This window comes from Paramisgurnus dabryanus, chromosome 24, assembly GCF_030506205.2.
Source record: "Paramisgurnus dabryanus chromosome 24, PD_genome_1.1, whole genome shotgun sequence".
Taxonomy (NCBI): Eukaryota; Metazoa; Chordata; class Actinopteri; order Cypriniformes; family Cobitidae; genus Paramisgurnus; species Paramisgurnus dabryanus.
The window spans coordinates 15,095,903-15,117,192 of record NC_133360.1 but is presented as its reverse complement, the minus strand read 5'-3'; the positions used below and the strand labels follow the sequence as shown (position 1 = coordinate 15,117,192).

The window sequence follows — 21,290 nt, the reverse complement described above, 5'->3', positions numbered from 1 at the left end:
GCATTGTCTGCCTTTAAATGCAGTTTTAAAGTTTAAAATTACTTTAATCTAACTGATAAACACAAATACAGACTCTGCTGCTCTGTAATGACAGGGGCTCTGTAAATTTGCATTTAACAAGCTTAAATTATGTTCTTTAATTTATTTTTTATTTTTTGGAAATATATATTTAGCTGTAGGATACCTTGTTAGTCTTTTTCATAAGGGGAAATATAGCACCCTGCGTTCTCAGTGCACCTCCTTGTGGCTTATAACTGTTGTTATAAGATATCCAGGGCTCGCAAAATCTCTAGCCCAAGCCCCGAGGGCTACCAAAATGTATCTCCGCCCTGCCCATCGGTTATAGCGGGGAAAAAAATATTTGAATGTTTTCGCATTCTCTCAGATTTAGTTAGGAAATTATATTGTATGTTATTCGGCGTCGTCTGTCAGTCATTACTATCCTCACGTAACAAGTGAAACTGTCAGGAAGTAAAAGTATAATTAAACCCATTATTTTTCTCGTGTTCGCGTCATATGCACGCGCTTCTCCCGGCTGTGCTCTTCACGAGTACGCGCTTAAGTAATTTCGTTTTTACCTCAGCCCTATCAAGCTAGCCACAACGTCAATCACGTTTTCCGCCATTTACCTCAACCACTCTCACCGCAGAGATTCGGGCCATTAGACTGTATTAATATTAACGGTCTATGATCTTCGTCTTTGGTGTTTTACGGCAGCTCGCATCCAGTTTGTTGCATGCTTAGGACTTCATGAAGGCTTACAATGCTTTGTTTTTTACCCGCCCACTTGAAATCAAAACGTGATTGGTCGATTTGCCCGTCACTCTCCACACCAAAACACATAGCTTGGCCTTCCCTGGGATTCATGAAGTCCTAACCAATGAATGAGCCAGATAACCGGGCCTTAATAGAGACAGACGATTCTGATTGGATAAGATGTTTTCATGACATGAACCTGACAGTAAGCTTTACGTTAGAACACAGATGAGAGAAAATATATTACATGTATTGTATTAAATTGAATTAAATAGAAATTTAAAAATGTAAAAACATATTTTTATTGAATACTATATTATTTATTTGTATTATTATTATTATAAAAAATCTTTTTATAAATTTTTTTAGGCCTTCTCTGAAGGCGTAGAAGGCCCTGAAGGTTCCCCACTGCTTTTTTGCATAGTTGAGTTTGACAAATTAAAACGTCTCTGGTTACGTATGTATGATGTTCCCTGAGAAGGGAACGAGGTGCTGCATCTCCCTTGCCATACTTCCTGTGTCCCTTTAATGGCATCTTTGATAGCGATATAATTCCTGGCTTCCACGTCACCCTGTCTTTGTCGTCAAGCCTCACCATTGGTTGAATTTGATATACACATTCAGACACCCTTACCCTTGGAGGCGTCCCCAAAGTGTCACCACAGTGACGCAGCGCGAGTTCCCTTGAAAGGGAACTGTAACTGTGTTACCTTTAAAGATACATAATGTAACCTTGCTCTCACTTGAAATGTGTCCCCACACTTAGTCCTTGAATTTGAAGTTAACTAAGGTGTGGGAACCCTGAATCTAGCTGGAAGTATTAGGCTATCCTGTTACTTTTCATCTACAGTTTGAATACCATGAATTCGGAGATCCTAGCTTCGCATAATGATTTTCACCTACTATGGCCCTGTCCCAAATGGCGCACTTCATGTGGACTTTTGGTCTTGTGGCCTTAAATTGTGAGTGCTCGCTTAATCTTAGGCCTAAGGGGGGCCCACCTGTCACTTTTACACTCAAGTGTGCTTATCAGCGCATCCTTTGCACCCTTGATTCGGTCTTCGGCGAAGCCCATACTGCAGCAGGCTTCACGCACTTTACCAACCCAGAAGTCCTTGCGAAAATGCAATCGGATGACTGAAGGGAGTATTTCACACTTTCTATTTCCGGCGTGACGCTTGAGTCTGTCCCAAAATACGACTCTGGTGCGCCCTCGTGGACTCGTGTCAAGGTTAGGGTTAGGTCTGCACTACATAATGTCACCAAAGTGTGGACTCTGAGGAAGTCCCCAAGGCTGGAGTGTGCCATTTGGGACAGGGCCTATATAGTATGGACATTGGCTATTTTGGTCGCAGCGTTATGCTACTTGCACACTACCAGTGACTGTCACTGTGTGCCGACTGTTTCTTTCAATTGTTCCTAGTTGTTGCTGTCATAGTAAATGTACCTACGTACCAGAAGCAAATTTAATCAGGCTATTTGCACAAGTAGATTACATACAAAGTCAATGCGAAGACGCGCATGGAAGCAAATTCACTAATTTGTTCACTCGATTGCTACAAACAAGCACTTTTTGACTCAAACACGCCTTCCGCCCCCGTTAAAAAAAATTATTCAATGGAAAATTCGCATGACGCGAAGTTAAATTCTGCGAGGAATGGCGTCGATGTCTTGCTTTTGTAAAACCTCATTCAGACCACCCTCGACTTTCTCTCTGTGTGTTGCCCATTTCTTTCAATGAGGCGTTTCTAAATCTGGCTGTCATAAATGAGTATTGTAGTCTCCATTAACTGCAAGAGAAGATAGACGTGAACTCCACTGCTTCCCTCCCATTGGTAGTCGCTCCCGAAAATCGCTCATCATTTGCGTTTGCACTTTCTTTGTTCTGATGAACACAATGGAAGAGATTTTGAGAAATGTTGGTAACCAAAGCATTTGTGGAACCCATTTACTTCCATAGTATTCTTTATTCCTACTATGAAATTGAATGGGGCCACGAATGGTTTAGTTACAAACTTTCCTCAAAATATCTTTGTGTTTATAAGAACAAAGAGTTCGTAACAACATGAGAGTGAGAAAATGATGACAGAATTTTCATTTTTAGGTGAACTATCCCTTTAACTTTCAACTTTGTTGCGTTACTCGACACGCCCAAGCCGATCGCCTTTGGTCACTTGTTTCGGCGGAAATTGTCAGCTCTCTATTAAAATGAATGAGGTTGTGTTTTGTTAACATGTAGGTTGTACTTCGAATGAGGCATTTGACTTCTAGCCAATACATGGACAAATGGCAAATTTTTATGTTATGCAGAAATGCAGTGCAAATGGACAAATGGCAAATTTTTATGTTATGCAGAAATGCAGTGCAAATGGTTAGCTAAACCATTTGCACTGCATTTCTGCATAACATAAACATTTGCCATTTGTCTATCGCTCTGTTTTCCGTCAAACAGTATGTTTTCACAAAGCTTTCAAGCCTCTGCTGAGAATATTTGTTTACTGTACAGCCGCAGAGGTTCTTCACAATCATTGTGTATGTGTGATGTTATATCTGTCACATCATTCTTTTTTTCATCTGCACAGTTTCGCCGAACGCCTGCTGCTTGATGTTAATGCCATGCTTTGGTTATACAGCATAACTCTCAGCAGGCTTCCCCCCTTTGAATCCCAGGAGTAATTACCTTATATGGGTGCCATGGAGAGTACTCGGCAATTCTGCTGCAAAATGTTCAATCGATAAGTTTGAGCTCTGAGGATAAAGGCGTTGTGCAGCGTTCTTAGTATTCGGGGGAGGCTGACTGAAACATTAATTACAAAAGCTGTCACTGCTACCGTAGTACATGAAAGGTCTTTTCTGCTGAACAAAGACTCTACGCTGCAAAGATATTTACTGATCGTGGTAGAGTGGTTGGCCTACATTTAGCCACTACTTTTGGTTTGATGGACCGACTGTTGAATGGTGTTTCTACGAAACTGTTTCTCTAAAGTATACTTTGATCAGATGTGCCATATTCCTATAGCTTTGGCCTTCCTGTAGCTCCTGTCAGCAATGCAAAAGTTGTGGGTTTGATTCCCAAACACCGCAGAATGATAAAATGTATAACTTGAATGCACTTTTGGTTGGATAAAAGCATCTTCCAAAGGTGTAAATCTAAATGTATTTGTCCCAAGCTGTCACTGTGGTGATATCCTTTTAGAAAGGAAACCTGAAGAGTTCATATTAGTACCTCAGAGGTACATGTTGGTACCCAACCCACTCTCATGAAGTGCGTATAAATAGCACGCAGTGTGAACATTTTGTGTGCATACGATATGCCAGTCCTTCCCGTTCACTTATGTGGCACATCTTTTTGTCGTTTTGTTTATTCGTTTTTTATTCGGAGTTGGTTTAGAATTGGGGTTTGGATGCCATTTTATGTAACAAAAACTAGCTCTAACCCCAAACCCAAGTGACAATGGTAAAAACAGGGGAAAATAATGAATAAGTTAAACGACACACAAAGATGTGTCCCATAAATGAATGGAAAGGACTTTTTATTATATGCATGCAAAATTGTAATTTAGCATATGTATTGCACAATTTTCACACTGCGTTCTATTTATACGCATTTTGTGAGAATGGGCTATGGTACCAAATAATACATATCTGTACCTTAATGGTATATACGCTGCAAATATCCTTGCCCCATTGGCAGATTTTTTTGCTTAAATTTTGTTTTTGTTTTTTGTGTGTGTAAAAATTAGACTTATTTTCTAAGGTAATTTTGCTTTTTTGTCAAGTGTAAAGTATTTAAAAAAACAAACAAATTGCATTTTATAAGGACATTTTTAAACTGTTTAAAGGGTACTGTCCCAGTGACCGCTGTGACCAAATTTTTTTCATTTGATAATAAATGCGAAATTAAGTTAAAATGGCAATGTTATTAATAATTATTGCACAGCAGTGTCTTATTGCTGTTGCTGATGTTTTATATCGAAGCTATACTTTACAACCTTAAAACACTCCTTAAGTACGATCACTGTAATGGCCTGCTGTATTTTGTAGGTTTTACCATGAGGCATTTGTTGTCTCAGTTTTGTGTCTTGACAGCCATTTCAAATAGTTCCCAAAAATCAATAATTCATTTCTTCCTTGTCCCTACGCTGCTCGTGTTGTCATAATCGGACCTATCAATCATCTTTAAGATTTAATAATTGTAATGGCTCAAAGCTGTCACCCTAAATCACTGTCTGTTCTCAGGGAGTGATTTGTAATGAATAAACGTTACATTCCCCTATAAAAACTGAATGTTTATTTCTCTATGCTGAAGCAACTACCCCATGGGACAGTGAGAACAAATTTGCAGTCTTTTTGTTTCATTCTAAATCCCTTAGATTTTATTAGATTGACATGATTGAGTCTGCATAATTCAAATTGCGTAAAATACGGACAAACTTAGCCGTTATGTTTTAATTTAACCTAGAACCATTTTTTGATGCCCTTTTATGTAATTTTTTTGTCATTACGGTTTTCTACATAAACGCATTGTATATAATGTAAAGAAAATATGACCGTGATATCTTTTAATATTGTCTTAGTAAGGTCATGTCAAAGAAATCATTGACTGAAATCAAACTTTGATGCGCTAAATCTCAGTATTTTATAAGACTTTAGCCTGGATTTCAGACTAAATGTGAAATAAAAGGCCACAATGTCATCATTAGACCGCACCATTGCTTGAAACAACTCGCCATTTTATTTATTTTTTGAGTGATGTGTATTTCTGAAGATTTGACAGCACAGGTAAAAAAAAATTAAGATGTGCAGTAATACAAATAATTATGTGAGATGTGTAATCCTAAACAGGATTAAGCGGAGAATGTAACACTCAGTGCTATTAAAATTTTTGACTTTTCTAGACATCATTCAAATAATTAAACTCGCCATGAAATGCAAGTAACAGTCGTCTTTTCCATATTGTGATGTACAGTGAGGAAAATAAGTATTTAAACATCTGTCTATCAGCTAGAATTCTGACCCTCAAGCAACCCTAGTCTGCCTTTAAAGCAACACCAAAGAGTTTTTTACCTTAAAATAATGTTTCCAAAAAGTTTCAGTCGTTCATCCACACGAAACAGGGTGAATGGCACTTTCACATTCGCTTTGTAGTCCTCTATCGGCCAAAACCGCACTAAAGAAGTTTCCAACCGTCGGGTCGCGGTCCTGTAGTTTCAGTGAAAACTACAAAAACTTGCTTTACGGCAAATTACAATCCAATCAGAGCCAGCTTTGTGGCAGTAGGCTAAATTATTTACGACAGTGGTAATGGACAATTCAACTTCGAACCTGTAGGGGGAGCAAAGAGCAAAAACTCTTCGTTAGTTGCATAAAGACACCTGTCCACCCCATGCAATCAGTAAGAATCCAACTACTAACTAGGGTGGCCATTTGTTCCAGTTCCGCCGGACACGTCCCGAACATGTTTTCGGGTTTGTTCTCCGGAAGTCGCGTTGCTCGACCGCATACGTCATCACATTTCAGTTAAAATACATTAGACATACAATCATTTTAGTTTCATTCTTACCTTGAAATGTAACGGTTGCTTTTCTGAAATTAAACCCAAAATATTAAACCTTGATGACGTATGCGGTCGACCAACGCGACTTCCGGAGAACGAACCCGAATGGGACGTGTCCGGCGGAACTGGCACGAATGGCCACCCTACTACTAACGTGGCCAAGACCAAAGAGATGTCCAAAGACACTAGAGACAAATTTGTACACCTACACAAGGCTGGAAAGGGCTACAGGGAAATTGCCAAGCAGCTTTGTGAAAAAAGGTCGACTGTTGGAGCAATAATTAGAAAATGGAAGAAGCTAAACATGACTGTCACTCTTCTTTCGGACTGGGGCTCCATGCAAGATTTCACCTTGTGGGATCCTAAGAAAGGTGAGAAATCAGACCAGAACTACACGAAAGGAGCTGGTCAATGACCTGAAAAGAGCTGGGAACACCGTTTCGAAGGTAACTGTTGGTAATACATTAAGACGTCATAGTTTGAAATCATGCAGGACACGGAAGGTTCCCCTGCTTAAACCAGCACATGTCCAGGCCAGTCTTAAGTTTGCCAATGACCATTTGGATGATCCAAAGGAGTCATGGGAGAAAGTCATGTGGTCTGATAAGACCAAAATAGAACTTTTTGGTCATAATTCCACTAAACGTGTTTGGAGGAAGAAGAATGATGAGTACCATCCCAAGAACACCATCCCTACTGTGAAGCATGGGGGTGGTAGCATCATGCTTTGGGGGTGTTTTTCTGCACATGGGACAGGGCGAATGCACTCTATTAAGGAGAGGATGACCGGGGCCATGTATTGCGAGATTTTGGGGAACAACTTCATTCCCTCAGTTAGAGCATAGAAGATGGGTCGAGGCTGGGTCTTCCAACATGACAATGACCCGAAGCACACAGTCAGGATAACCAAGGAGTGGCTCTGTAAGAAGCATATCAAGGTTCCGGTGTGGCCTAGCCAGTCTCCAGACCTAAACCCAATAGAGAATAATTGGGGGGAGCCCAAACTCCATGTTTCTCAGCGACAGGCAAGAAACCTGACTGATCTAGAGAAGATCTGTGTGGAGGAGTGGGCAAAAATCCCTCCTGCAGTGTGTGCAAACCTGGTGAAAAACAAAGATTACTGTACCAAATATTAACATTGATTTTCTCAGGGGTTCAAATACTTATTTGCAGCTGTATCATACACATAAATAGAAAAAAATCATGCATTGTGATTTCTGGATTTTTTTTAGATTATATCTCTCGCAGTGGACATGCACCTATGATGAAAATTTTAGACCCCTCCATGATTTCTAAGTGGAAGAAACTTGCAAAATAGCAGGGTGTTCAAATACTTATTTTCCTCACTGTAAATGAGAAAACAAATGTAGGGTGGGAATTGATTTTGTCCAGAGAGAACTGATTGTATCATTGGAAGTTATGTTGCTCGCTGCATTTTGTTCCCAGCCGGAAACTGTTATGGTTAGAAGGGATACAACAATTACCAAAAATTTGTGAAATCTCACCGGATGAGCGTTGTTTATCTTACTCCTACCCCAAACCTGATTGTAAACACACTATTTCACAGGATTTGGGTCATAGCTGTATTCCATCTTGCCGAAATGCTGCTGTTTTCATCCTAATCCTACACCCAAACTTAACCCTAAATCCAACAACTGCACGATTTAGGGGTTAGCTGTATTCCATCTAGCCAAAACCAGCAGAAACCAGTCTCCGATAGCCCAGCCCTCACAATTGGCCTCGTTACAGGAAGTGAAGAGAAGTTGTTTTAAAGGAGAGGAATTAACGTTTTTGATTTGAATATTAAGTGGGCACATGAATTATTCAAAAAGTAACGAAGTGCTTAGAAGTCATTTATAAAAAAACTACAATATATTCTATTAAAAATTAAGTTTTTAATTTCATGGTGACTTAAAGTTTCTTTGTTGCATAACACATTTCATCTGAACAACATTGTTTTGCAACTTTTGCCCAAAGCAACATTTTACAGTGAATGCACAAATGCCTGCAGTCAGTATGGTTTTGGTTATGAGTTCGAGTCATGAACCACCGTGTCTTAGCTCAGTATATTTCTCACACTTTATTAGAGCATAAAATTGATTTCATATGCAATGTCAGTTTTATAACCAAGTTGAAAAGTTCAAAAAGTTGAGCTGGATATTCCACTTATGAAATAGTAGTTAAAGTTTAATACGATAAAACCTATTTTAGATAAGGTCATTTTTAGTACTGAAACCTCTAATATAGCGGTGTTTGAGTACACCCTCTAGCAGTTCCTGTGTAATGGGATCATATTTTTCCTCAACCTAATTTCGTTCATGCTGAGAAAGTTTTGAAAAATTAATAGAGGTGTTGCGAGATCCCTAAGTGCATTTCCAACACATTTAGAGATTTCTTTCATTGTTTAATTAGGAGTATCTTTATCCCTTATGGATGCCAAGTTCAAATTTGCTTTAGAAACCAATTTACAGATCCTGCTAACATGAGCTTTTGGCTTGAAGTCACTCTGGGCTCTATATTGACCCCTGGGTAACGATGATTTTTATATAACTTGCATATAATTATTTGAACCGTCTGATTTACATTTAGATGAGGAATTTGAATTCATTTCTAGCTTTGTGTCTAATATTTTTTATTTTAACAATTAACAGTATTTTGTATCATTGATTAAGGGCAGTGTGCAAATACAGTGTTTTTAATGCAGATTTTTTAAAACAGATTTAATTCTGTCTTTAATTTCAATGATCTTGAGCCACTAAGGTAGTTCTGGCGCCCTATTTTTGTGATTAATATCAATAATATTGGTGTTTTGTGAGTCTTAACTCTTTCAATGTTTGTTACTATACCATCCTGATATGGATAATGCAGGATTTACCACCCCTTGTGGTTTGCGAGGGTATTGCAAGGGTTTCTTGATTTGGCGAAAACAAATTAAAATAATTTATTTACATTTTATTATTTGATTGTATTAAAATAAATAAATAACAATAAATTATAAATCACTTACTAACAAATAAAATATATTTAATTTGTTTAATCTGCATGTCACGTGATCACCATTAACGTTACACAACGGACGGATCCGAAAACTGAGAACTCAAGCAAAACATTTTATGTAAGAAAATGACCAGATGAAAGTCCGGTTACAGGTAATAATAACAATAACTATGTAAAATGCCACTGGTTAAAACATTAAAAACATTTTTTCGGGGGGCTCGGCTGACAAAAAGTTTGAAAAGCTTTGTTGATATTGCGAAAAGCTTGAGAAGCACGTGCTAACGCTTTGTCTGGATGTGTCTTGCTGATGCCAGGTAAAATATGCACTGAAAGCATCAAAATTGTGTACACTCTTAACCACCCTGATTGATGGCCTTGATAATAAATGCACTGTTTTTGGTTTGTCACAGTGCATTTATGAATCGCAGTGTCCAGGCTGAATCGACAGTCTTATGTAAGTGCTGTGGGCTGGATTCCCTCAGCAGCAGGATGAAGGGATGAGCACACGAGTCAAAGGTAAACGAAATAACAAAGAAAATCAAACAAACCGTGTAGGCTGGAGAGAAAGACTTTACAAATGACCCTGGTTATTTTTGTGACTGGCCGTAGGGGTTTTAAAGGTGCCAAAGAATGCAGTGAAATACTGTTAAATTGTTTTTTTTTGATATTTACATAAAAGGTATGTAACTTTATTAAGTTCAAAAATGATACAAGAAATATGTACATATACAACCCTAGGTTTTGTCCTGTAGCCTCTTATGGAACGGCTGAAAATCCACAAGGGGGCGCATTTGTTCCTCAGACGTTGCACAATAAACATGACATCCGAATATATTCATTATAAATCGTGAATGAAAAGTGAGATTCGAACGAATGTCTGTTAGTGAACTTATTGTATACACTATTTATATCGTAATTCGGTCAGAAACGTCAAGATTGTGAGATGAACAAATCGTTTTGGATTAAAAGGCTAGGATATTCCATTTCCTTGGACTTTTGGGGATTTATGAACAATTTGTTTTGGACAATTTTACCGAAGCGGATAAAGGAAAGATTTTGAAGGTAAGTTGTAATTGACTTTTGTGGTGTTTAGGTAGGTTAATGCCCATCCATTACGGGGCTCCGGTAAGAAGTGTGACAGGAGACAGGCAACAGTTAACTCTTTATGTAGCACTTTGAGTATTAATATTCATAGCAGCATACAATCATGGCCAAAAGGTATTAATGTGGTTTTCCTGAAATACACAGAGGAATTATATATCAATTTAAGTCAGCTAACATAACATTGTTGTCAAATAATACAAATAAACATGATATATACATCGTGTGGAGTAAAATTGGTAATATAACATAAAAGTTTTAACCACAATATATATAACTGGCCTTTTACATCATAATTAACATTTATATTAGTAATAGAAACGGATTACTCAAAGTACAGCATTGCGATGAAGTATTAATGTTAATTGTTATTGTTTAAGGAGAACTTACATGCATCCACGCACATTAGCACCCAAAGAAAATGGCGGAGCGAGCGTCTGTGAAAGTGAAACTAAAATGAACCACAAAGCGGAACTACGCCATCTAGCGGCATATAATAAAAGTCTCAAATTAAAGTTTCATAACCTACTCATAGGGAATTTCGAACAGCCGCCCCCAGATTAGCATAGCTAATATGTAATAAAGTAAATTCCCTAGTCTCCGGGATTAGTTTCATCTCCATCAGGAATTGGTGGAAGTCTTACAAGTTTGGCGACAGGCCTTAAGTATAGACGATCCTTGACCTGTATTTGAGCTGACCTGATATGTCCATCAGCACTGGGTATCAGTTTAACAACCCGACCAACTGGCCAGCTGGCTCTAGGAAGTTGTGGATCCATAATCATCACCACTGTGTTCTCAGTTAGATCCTGTGTTTCTCGTTGCCACTTCTGTCGAGTCTGTAAGTCAGGCAGGTAATGCCGGGTATAGTATAACCAGAAGTGATCAACAATACTTTGAGTATGACGCCAGCGGCGCTTGGTTACAGGTTCTGGAGTGTAAATAACTTGAGGAAGTGAGGCATCCCTTCGGCCCATAAGCAGCATATTAGGAGTGACCGGGTCTAAGTCCGCTACGTCAGATGAAACGTAACCTAATGGCTTGCTATTCAGAATACCTTCTACTTCGATTAAGACAGTACTCAGCACTTCCTCTGGAACAGGTTGACTTCCTATAACTACTTGCAGGGCAGACTTTACCGATCTAATCTCCCTTTCCCAGATGCCTCCAAAATGTGGTGCAGCCGGAGGATTCAACTTAAAGGTGATCTGATAGTCAGCTAGCAGCTCCTGCAGCCTGGGCTCCATTTCCTTAAAGGCTTGCCTTAATTCAGTTTCTGCTCCTCTGAAATTAGTCCCTTGATCTGAGAGAATTTCAGATGGTGTTCCCCTTCGAGCGATAAAACGCCTAAGTGCCAATAAGAATGCATCTGAATCAATACTGTTAAGAAGGTCAAGGTGAATACATCGGGTTGTCAAGCACTTGAAGATGATTCCCCATCGCTTCTCTGAGCGCCGGCCAATCTTAACAATAAAGGGCCCGAAGCAATCAACTCCAGTCGAGAAAAAAGGCGGTTGGTTGAGTCGCAGACGAGCTGAGGGTATGTCAGCCATAATGGGTACTATCGGCTTCGCCCTCCACTTCTGGCACTCCACACATTCCCTTTGATGTTTTTTAATTGCTTGCCTGCCTCTCAGAATCCAATAATAGCGACGTAGTTCTGCGAAAACCCTGTCTGGACCTGGATGAAGTAAACGCTCGTCGAAGTGCCTTATGAGGAGCTTAGTCACTGAATGGTGTGGGTCTAAGACCACTGGGTGTATCTCAGTTTCACTGGAATCAGACAGTTTCCGTAGTCTACCACCCACACGGATTAGTGCCAGCGTGTGATCAAACTCTGGCGCAAGGGTATGCAGACGGCTGGATACGGGCACCAGTTTTGCTGTCTTTAGGGCTCTAAACTCCTCTGAGAAAGATTCCTCTTGAGCCTGGCTCAGTATGCAAGCTTCTGCACTTCGGTAGTCTGGAGTTTGTGCATTTGTATCTTGAGTAGCCGCCCCGTGAAGGAACTGGTAAGTGGCATCAACCAAGGCTTTCCATGAGGTATATTTTGATACATCAGGCATTCCAGAGCTTTGGTCATTTGTTGCTAGGCCACAGAAAATACCTTTCTTTGCTTCCGCAGGATCATCATGGATTTCTGCCATGGGTGTAGTTGGCCATTGCTCTGGTGGTTCCTTCAAAAATTTTGGACCTTGACTCCACCTACCTGGGCTTGCTATCTCAGTAAGTGTCCGGCCCCTGGTAATGTCATCTGCCGGGTTATTTGAGGAATCAACATACCTCCATGTGTGGTCTCCAGTGAGCTCTTGAATTTCGGCTATTCTTGTTCCGACAAATACCTTATATCGGCAAGATTCAGAGTTTATCCAGGTAAGGACGGTGGTGGAGTCAGTCCATAATGTCACATTTTCCACAACAATGCTCAGTTCCTGTTGGAGAAATCTGGCTAATTGAGCACTGGTCAGCGCTGCACACAACTCAAGCCGTGGTATTGATAGCTGTCGTTTGGGGGCAACCCTGGAGCGAGCCATGACAAAGGAGGTATGGACTTCTCCATTCTGCTCAATAAGCAGATACGCAACGGATCCGTAGGCCGCTTCTGATGCATCCCCGAACACATGCAGGTTAAATCTTGATGTTTCCACTGCAAAGTTGGGGGGAAGATAACATCTAGGCAACTTGATTTTGCTAAGGTTGGGTAATTCTCTTTCCCAGAGGTTCCACTGCTCCAGCAAATTTGCAGGTAAGTTCGGATCATCCCAATTCCGTGGTTTGGTCCAGAATTTCTGGATAAGCACCTTGGCCCTGGTAGTGAAGGGAACAATAAACCCTACGGGGTCATATTGCGATGCTAGAACTTTGTAAAGGTGTCTCATTGTTGGGGGATGCTCTCCTATTGCCCGATGCTTATACCCTAAATGATCTTTGAGACAATGCCACATTAAACCGAGAGCATGTTCTAGAGGATCCGGGGTATACTGCTGAAGCCACAGTTCAATGCTCTCAGAACGTGCTCCTGCTGGTAAGTGCTGGACTACTGATGGAACGTTAGAAGCCCATTGCCTTATCTCAAAACCCCCAGAGGCTAAGAGTGGTCTCATCTTGTCAATTAGTTCCTTAGCCTCTTCAGGGGTCGAAAAGCTCTGTAGACAGTTGTCTACGTAGAAACTCTGCTCTATAGACTGTAACACCTCTTCATTGCCAGGCTGTTGTTCTTGAACATGTTTACGCAAAGCAAAGGAGGCACAGCAAGGACTGCAGGTCGTTCCAAAAGGCAAGACTTGCCATTCATAGATGTCAGGCTGATCCTCCCTCCGCATGTTCCTCCAAATGAACCTCAGCAGGGATCTGTCCTCCGGCAGAAGTCTCACTTGGTGAAACATCGCACGGATATCACCACTAATGGCAACAGGATACTGCCGAAACCGCAGGAGAACTCCTAGTAAAGAGGCACCGAGGCTGGGCCCAGGAAGTAGTTGCTGATTAAGTGAAATTCCTTGATGCACGAAGGAGCAGTTAAAAACCAGCCGGTCCTTGCCGTTGTGATGGACAAGATGATGCGGTATGAACCACGACTCCTTATCTGTCCACAGATGCTCCGTTGGTATTTTGACAACATAGCCTGCATCTAGGAGTTTCTGTATTTCGGCTTCGTAAACTTTAGCTCTTTCTGGGTCTTTACTCAGGCGCCTTTCAGAGTTCCTGAGGCTGGAAAGAACTGATTCCTTGGTTCCTCTCAAGGGGGTAGCATCCTGGACACGAAGAAGTGGGGTAGCGTAGCGCTCAACGCCATTAACTTCCACTCGCTGTGTCTTTGTCTCCAGCATGTTTATAGCCCTTTGATCCTGCTTTGACCGTGTTACTAGCTTCTCACTGCGATATGGCAGTACATCTAGCTGCCACAGTCGTTCGACATGTTGGTAAACCGGATCTGGTATTGGTGAGAGGGAAGTAAATAAACATTGCTGTGTAGGTACCTGATGTGAAAGGAGTCCATCTGGTCCCTGGAGAACCCAACCAAGTTGCGTATTTACAGCTGCTGGGCCACCAGCTGGTCCTATTCTGATAGGCTCTTTGGCTGTGATCAAGTTTGGATAGTCGGACCCGATTAGCAGAAGAGGCTGGACCTTATCGAAGGATGGAAGAGGGATCTCTCTGAGATGATAATAACATTGCTGAAGTCTCCTAGTCGGGTATGTTTGTTCAGACAATGTAAGGAGAGGAGCCGAAAACACACCCATAAGGGTATATTTTTCATTTGGGTTTGACTGGGTGGAAAGCAGTAAATCAACGGACCGCCCTTGTAACACACTGATATCATGCCGAATGGTGCGTAGGGTCATAGTTTCATTTTCACCCTCAAGACCTAGCCGCTGGACTGCTTCTGAAAGGATAATGCTCCTCTGGGCGCCATCATCCAGAATGGCATATGTCGGTATGGAGCTCTTGCCTTTCCACAGCAGCACTGGAACCACCTTTAAGTAAACCCGTCCTGTAGAGCTTGGAGTCGACAGATAGGCACGATCTTGAGATGTCGTAAGCAGCACAGTGCGGGAAACTTCCAGTGCGATACGATGTAGGACCCCAAGATGAACCTCGCCACATTCTGAACAAGGCTTCTTTAGTGTACATTCTTCACATTTATGACTTGTACGTCCACATTTCCAGCATCTCTTGCCATCCTTAATCCACTTCAGAATCTGTGCAGGCGAGTGTTTAGTGATTTCATTGCACTGTGACAAGTAGTGTTCCTGACTTTTACAATACAGACATAGGCGCTTGAACCTATTAGCTGATTGTTGAGCACCTGCAGTTTCCGTAGCAACCAAATGTACGGTGCTTACCTCTTTGGGCTGATTACTTCCATGATAGACAGCGATGGGCCGAGCTGGGGGCTTTAGTTTAGGCTGACGTTCTCTACTTGCTTGAACCTTCTCAGTTTGATAGCGCTGCACCATTTTTGAGGATAAACGCTGGGCCTCTGCCTTTACTTTCAGCCAGTCTGCAAGGTCATGCAAATTATATGGGTTTAGGCTAACAGAACTCAGTCGGCCCCGTAACTGGAGGTGTTCAATAAAGCTATCTCTGTAGTACTTCGGTAACTTACTGAGTAACCTATCAACGTGTCCTGTACAGGTAAGCTCTCGCCCCTGTGGTCCTTCAAGGGACATCAACATGCCCACCAACAAGTCAACATTAAGAGCGAAACTCTGGAAAGCCTTTGCATCTCCTACTTTAACGTCAGGTGAATTTAGGAGGGCCGCTATTTCACTTTGTGCCAATTGGTGAGGTTGGCCGTATTGGCGTTGTAAACTGGTCATCGCTGCTGTATAAGGTGCTGAATGATGCCGGCATGCTTGTGCAATTAGCTTTGCCTCCTCCAGAACCAATTGTTCCATTAACACCCTATATTTATAATGTTCAGTAAGCTCAGTACGGGGATTGAGGAGATTGTCCAAAGCCATCTTTAGGTCTGTAAACTCACGCTCACTGTCATTCACAAGCTTAGGCAAAGCTGGAATTGGAACTGGCTGGAGTGGAGGGCCCACAGGCGTTGGCTGGTAAAATGAAGCAGGGTACGAAGGCTGAAGAGGAGGGGACGCAGGCATTGGTTGGTAAGTCGAAACCGGAGTAGGGTAATGTGGCTGGAGTGGAGGGGACACAGGCATTGGTTGGTAAGTCGAAACCGGAGTAGGGTAATGTGGCTGGAGTGGAGTCTGAGAAGATAGTAAGGTAGAATGATATCCTGTCACAGATGACGTTATCCGATAAGGATCTGACCTTGTGAAAGACTGCTGTTGCGATTGACTTGGTCGATTCGCCTGTAGCTGATAGACAGGTGGCACAAAGGTTGTGTGTGCAGTAACTATTGGCAGCTTCACTGACGTGACTGTCTGTGGTAGTGATGAAATGATTTGACATGAGGAGTGAATGTCTGCTGCACTGTATGAAGTTTGCTGATATGCTGCTGTATGTAAAGCAGTGATATCAGGATGTGATATAGCCATATCAGGTGCCAAACTGGGTCTGGTCTGTGTCATATGCCATGGAGTTGACTGCTGGGGAAGATTTCCTGTGCCAGCGAAAACAGGCAATGGATGTCCCAAACGCCAAGGTGCGATCGAAGGGACAGCGGTAGCCTTTGGTCTAACCGGAGGTAGCAAAGTAACCTCAGCCTGTTCGAGACTGGGCAATACAGGCGATACTGTGCCGCTGCTATGAGAATTATGTTCAGAATGACTGTGAGTCATGTTTCGTGCTGCTGGTGTAGCAAGCTGACTAATAGAGCTCCCAACATCTAGCTGCCTCACAAGGTCACTAAGTTCAACGTTAATACTGCTCATATGGCTTGGTCCATACTGCATGTGTTGCTCATAACCAGAAGGCTGTTCAACAGTCGAGACTGGCTCGGCCTGTCCACTGAGAATCAGCTGTGCTCCTGTATGATCTATCCTTGATTGTGCGTATGGACTATCATAAAGTCCAGGGACTGGCATCAGCGATTTGGGTAATGCTAAATCATAGTCTTGCAGATGAGCAGGCAGCTGACGTACTCTGTCCTGTCTACGGACAGGGTGTGTGGAATCAAGAGGATAACTGTGGCTCTGTCGCTCCATTGATCACCGTAATGAATGCAGCATCCGGCTCGAAGGACCAAATGTAATTGACTTTTGTGGTGTTTAGGTAGGTTAATGCCCATCCATTACGGGGCTCCGGTAAGAAGTGTGACAGGAGACAGGCAACAGTTAACTCTTTATGTAGCACTTTGAGTATTAATATTCATAGCAGCATACAATCATGGCCAAAAGGTATTAATGTGGTTTTCCTGAAATACACAGAGGAATTATATATCAATTTAAGTCAGCTAACATAACATTGTTGTCAAATAATACAAATAAACATGATATATACATCGTGTGGAGTAAAATTGGTAATATAACATAAAAGTTTTAACCACAATATATATAACTGGCCTTTTACATCATAATTAACATTTATATTAGTAATAGAAACGGATTACTCAAAGTACAGCATTGCGATGAAGTATTAATGTTAATTGTTATTGTTTAAGGAGAACTTACATGCATCCACGCACATTAGCACCCAAAGAAAATGGCGGAGCGAGCGTCTGTGAAAGTGAAACTAAAATGAACCACAAAGCGGAACTACGCCATCTAGCGGCATATAATAAAAGTCTCAAATTAAAGTTTCATAACCTACTCATAGGGAATTTCGAACATAAGTAAATATCCTAAATCGGCGCCGCCCGGTTCAGGTAACTAACAACTAGATTACAGTTTTATGACTGCTAAAAATCATATTATGCTTTCTGTGTGCGCTTATTGGAATCCCGAAAGTCTAAGCTTTACAACGATGTGCCGCATGACCGTATATTTTGAAGATTTAATGCTTCAAAGTTACAATGACGTAATGCAGCCTCACGTGCAAGGGAGGGGGTGTGCCGTGTACGGCACAGTGTTCCTTATCAGGTTAAATGCAATAGTCTATTTTTGCCCTATTGGGAAGGGTCATGAATAATAATATTGAGCTCTGCTCTGATTGGTTCATGCCAGTAGCTCACATTAGTAAACATGTTGGGCCGTCTTTCGGATGAGACGTTAAACCGAGGTCCTGACTCTCTGTGGTCATTAAAAATCCCAGGATGTCATTCAAAAAACAGTAGGAGTGTGCCCCGGCATCCTGGCCAAACTTGCCCATTGGCCTACTAATCATCCCTCATAGTAATTGGCTTTATCACTCTATCTCCTCTCCACTGATAAGCTGGTGTGTGGTGGGCGTTCTGGGGCAATATGGCTGCCGTCGCATCATCCAGGTGGATGCTGCACATTGGTGGTGGTTGAGGAGATTCCCCCGTTCATATGTAAAGCGCTTTGAGTACTGAGAAAAGCGCTATATAAATGTAAGGTATTATTATTATTACATCTCGACTGTTACTGTTGGCCTGTTTTCCAGAAATCTTTTGCATGCACAAGGTTTACATAATAATGAGGAAACTGAGAGAATCGTCACTTCCAGCGTCATCGCTGTAATATAAAAGATTAGCTTTATCTTTGTGCTAGCTTGCGCTGTCTCAAGTAAACCTGTTGTCATCTGTGCTCTGCTTTAAGTTCCCAAACTCCCTTTTAGCGATGAAAAACATCCACAGGTTGAGAATCAGGAACACCGTACCAGTTTTTTCCAGATTTGCAGTTTGTAGGGGCACAATCGCAATGCGCACGTCCGCATATATGCTTAAAGGTAGGGTAACAGATTTGATCCTGAAACATTTTTAGTTATGCTGGTTAAAAGTCTCCTCACATCCTGATAGCAATCACTGTGTTAAGTTGTTTAAATGTATTTGTAAAAATTTATATCATCTGTGAAAGGCGTAGGACCAAAAAATGTTCAACAAATCATAGATTTCGGTCCAAACGGACGTTTCCTTTTATGTCCCTCATACGTAAGCGTAATTTGAATTCCCACCGCGCAGCGAGTCCACGCAGATACCATACGTCATCGGCGCGTTCACGTGCGCTCTGTCTGTAAACAGCGAGAACACCAAACTTTTCTGCTGAATTGACAACCTACACAGGAGCAACAAAACTAAATGCATCTTTTATAACAACAACAGCAAAAACTGCCTGGATCAGCAAGAGCAAAAACCCAAATTAACATCGGTAATTTTACTGCTTTACCGCGAGATGCAAACAGCTACAGGAGGCAAAGGGTCTGAAAGGGTCGTTGCACTGTTTATTTTGGTAAGGTAGGTACGCGATATGTTTGTATTGAGATGGATTCAGATATTATACTTTGATGAAACGTTGTGTTGCTTATGAAATTTGTGTTCGTTTACGGATTAGCATAACGATATAGTTACTACGTCTACACAACCGAACGTGTGCTTAAACTAATTCTGATGTAAACCAGTTGTTTATGTTGGTTATTTTGGAAGTGTTATTCACTTTGTACTGCAAAGTTTTCTCACTGGTGAATGAGACATGAGACGTGACCGTCTGATCTGTGCGTGTTCATGTGTTTGGAAAGAGGCGTGACTTTGGAGAGCGATTTGACTTGAGGGTGGGATCGGGATTTCATTGCTAGGCGGCTACCGTTAGCATTTTTCCAAATGTGTTACCCTACCTTTAAATGCAACTTAAATGAGGCTCAGGGGAGTGCCTCGACTGACGCCACGGGTGTTTGAACAGAAACTGTCATGTGAGACAGAGGTAGTGATGCAATGTGCAAACATCTATTTGTGTGGGTCAATTTTAATTTTGTGACGGACTGACAAATAAATGAATATATGGGGATACACTCCAAAGTGTACTAGACTCGATGGAAAGCTTACCAAGCCAAAGTGAGGTGACCTGACCTGATCCGACTATAGACTGTAAAAAAAGATGGATGACGCCCGTCCGCTCTCTTCCATTGGTGAGAAGTGAAGCCGTCAGTGTCCCGATACGGCGCTGACATCTTGGGTCTTGAGTAGGGATGCACCGAATCCAGGATTCGGATTCGGATTCGGCCGAATACTGGGCTTTTTGACGGGGTTCGGGTTCGGCCGAATCCTAGAATTTTTTTCCACCGAACCGAATCCTAGGCTTGCGCTACGCTGCTCGATGTCACGCGGCCGTTGATTACACACATCGGGTGCCGACGTGGAGATGAGCTTTTTCTTTCGGTGAGCTTTAGGGGCTGGACACACCAAAACTTTTAAACACGGCTGAAAACGCCTTGAGGACACCAAATGCCAGCTGTTTTTCAGCCGAGCGCTTGGTAGCTGTGATGCTTCAGCTGTGAGCCGGTTGGTTGCTGTGGTAATGTCCCGCCCCTCCTCCATTGTAATTGGACGGCTGTGTGAAAACTGACATTGACGAGCAGAGCTTCTCACTCAAAGTTAAATACTGTTTTCAGCGCGGAGCTGCTTGCTTATTGGAAAAACGAGCGTGTCGCAACACATCGCTTTCATTATGCATAGGCTTATGGTAATTGTCAAAATAGTTTTCCAACTTGTCATCCTGGCATAATGTACACTTAAAATTAAATAAAATGAAAAATACATGCTGTGGACGTTGTATAATTCATTAATGTGTTTTACTGTGTTAATGGAATAAGGATGCGAGTAGGATTCGGTATTCGGTTTCGGATTCGGCCGAATCTTAAACGGTGGATTCGGGATTCGGCCGAACCAAAAAAATCTGGATTCGGTGCATCCCTAGTTGAGTCTGTGCAGTAGCGATTTCGAGACCAATTCTGCTCAGTAGTGAGCAGGAAGTAAAGCCGCGAAAGCAAGGCCCCGCCCTCGCAGAATGCGCATATCACAGCTGTCAATCATGACGTGACACCAATGTTTTTATAGCATTAAATAACTAACTAAAACAAACTTATTTTAAAAACATTTGAATTTACATCAGCGTGATAAAAACTACAGTTAATGACAGAAACCAGCTTCGGGAAAATGATAATTGAAGTGTAATTAAATTTGTTTAGTTGGTCTCAAGTCTCATTGAATAACATGGAGAGGCGGGGTTTATGACCTATACTGGGACCAATCACTGGGTGGCGATCGAGACGTTTTGGCTTCCCTTTTAGGGCTTGTGTGGCACGCTTGGATCCGACCTAAACCGTGGGGTACTATGCAATGGAAAGCGCCATTATTGAACCTTGCATCTCATGATAAAATGTGCATGTGACATCTAGACACAAGGCAACTAATGAGTTTTGACGCTATCAATGTTCTGCCATATTTGAACTTGCCACACTCTCTATTGCCGTGGACATGCGTCTCATCGATCGCTACATAAGCAAAAAAAACCTTATCCGTCTTCTTGAAGATATATTAACCCACTGAAGTCATTTGGATTTCTTTATTGAT

General features: G+C 41.7%; 2 protein-coding genes across 3 annotated transcripts in view; one reads left to right on the top strand and one right to left on the bottom strand.

Moving 5' to 3' along the window:
- The first annotated feature begins 9,739 nt into the window (after positions 1–9,739).
- Positions 9,740–21,290, top strand: part of lingo3a (leucine rich repeat and Ig domain containing 3a) — a 74,326-nt gene continuing 62,775 nt past the window's right edge. The window contains exon 1 of the mRNA XM_065246565.1: positions 9,740–9,826. The gene's annotated coding sequence lies outside the window, so the exon portion shown is untranslated. The remainder of the gene's footprint in view (positions 9,827–21,290) is intronic.
- LOC135728873 (uncharacterized) lies at positions 10,384–17,620 on the bottom strand. 2 transcript variants are annotated; one of them, XR_010525624.1, is made up of 2 exons: positions 10,802–17,620; positions 10,384–10,545 (listed from the first exon to the last, which is right to left on the bottom strand). XR_010525624.1 is itself a non-coding variant. In XM_065246562.1 (2 exons), the coding sequence occupies exon 2, from the start codon at positions 17,029–17,031 to the stop codon at positions 11,005–11,007; it is 6,027 nt and encodes a 2,008-aa protein (XP_065102634.1). In that variant the 5' UTR covers positions 17,032–17,240; positions 17,497–17,608; the 3' UTR covers positions 10,384–11,004. The 2 variants fall into 2 exon arrangements, 1 of the variants encoding a protein (XP_065102634.1); XM_065246562.1 differs by having other exon boundaries at positions 10,384–17,240; positions 17,497–17,608.

Excerpts from the sequence above, each read along its gene's own strand:
- LOC135728873 (XM_065246562.1), bottom strand. The coding sequence starts at position 17,031 with ATGGAGCGACAGAGCCACAGTTATCCTCTTGATTCCACACACCCTGTC.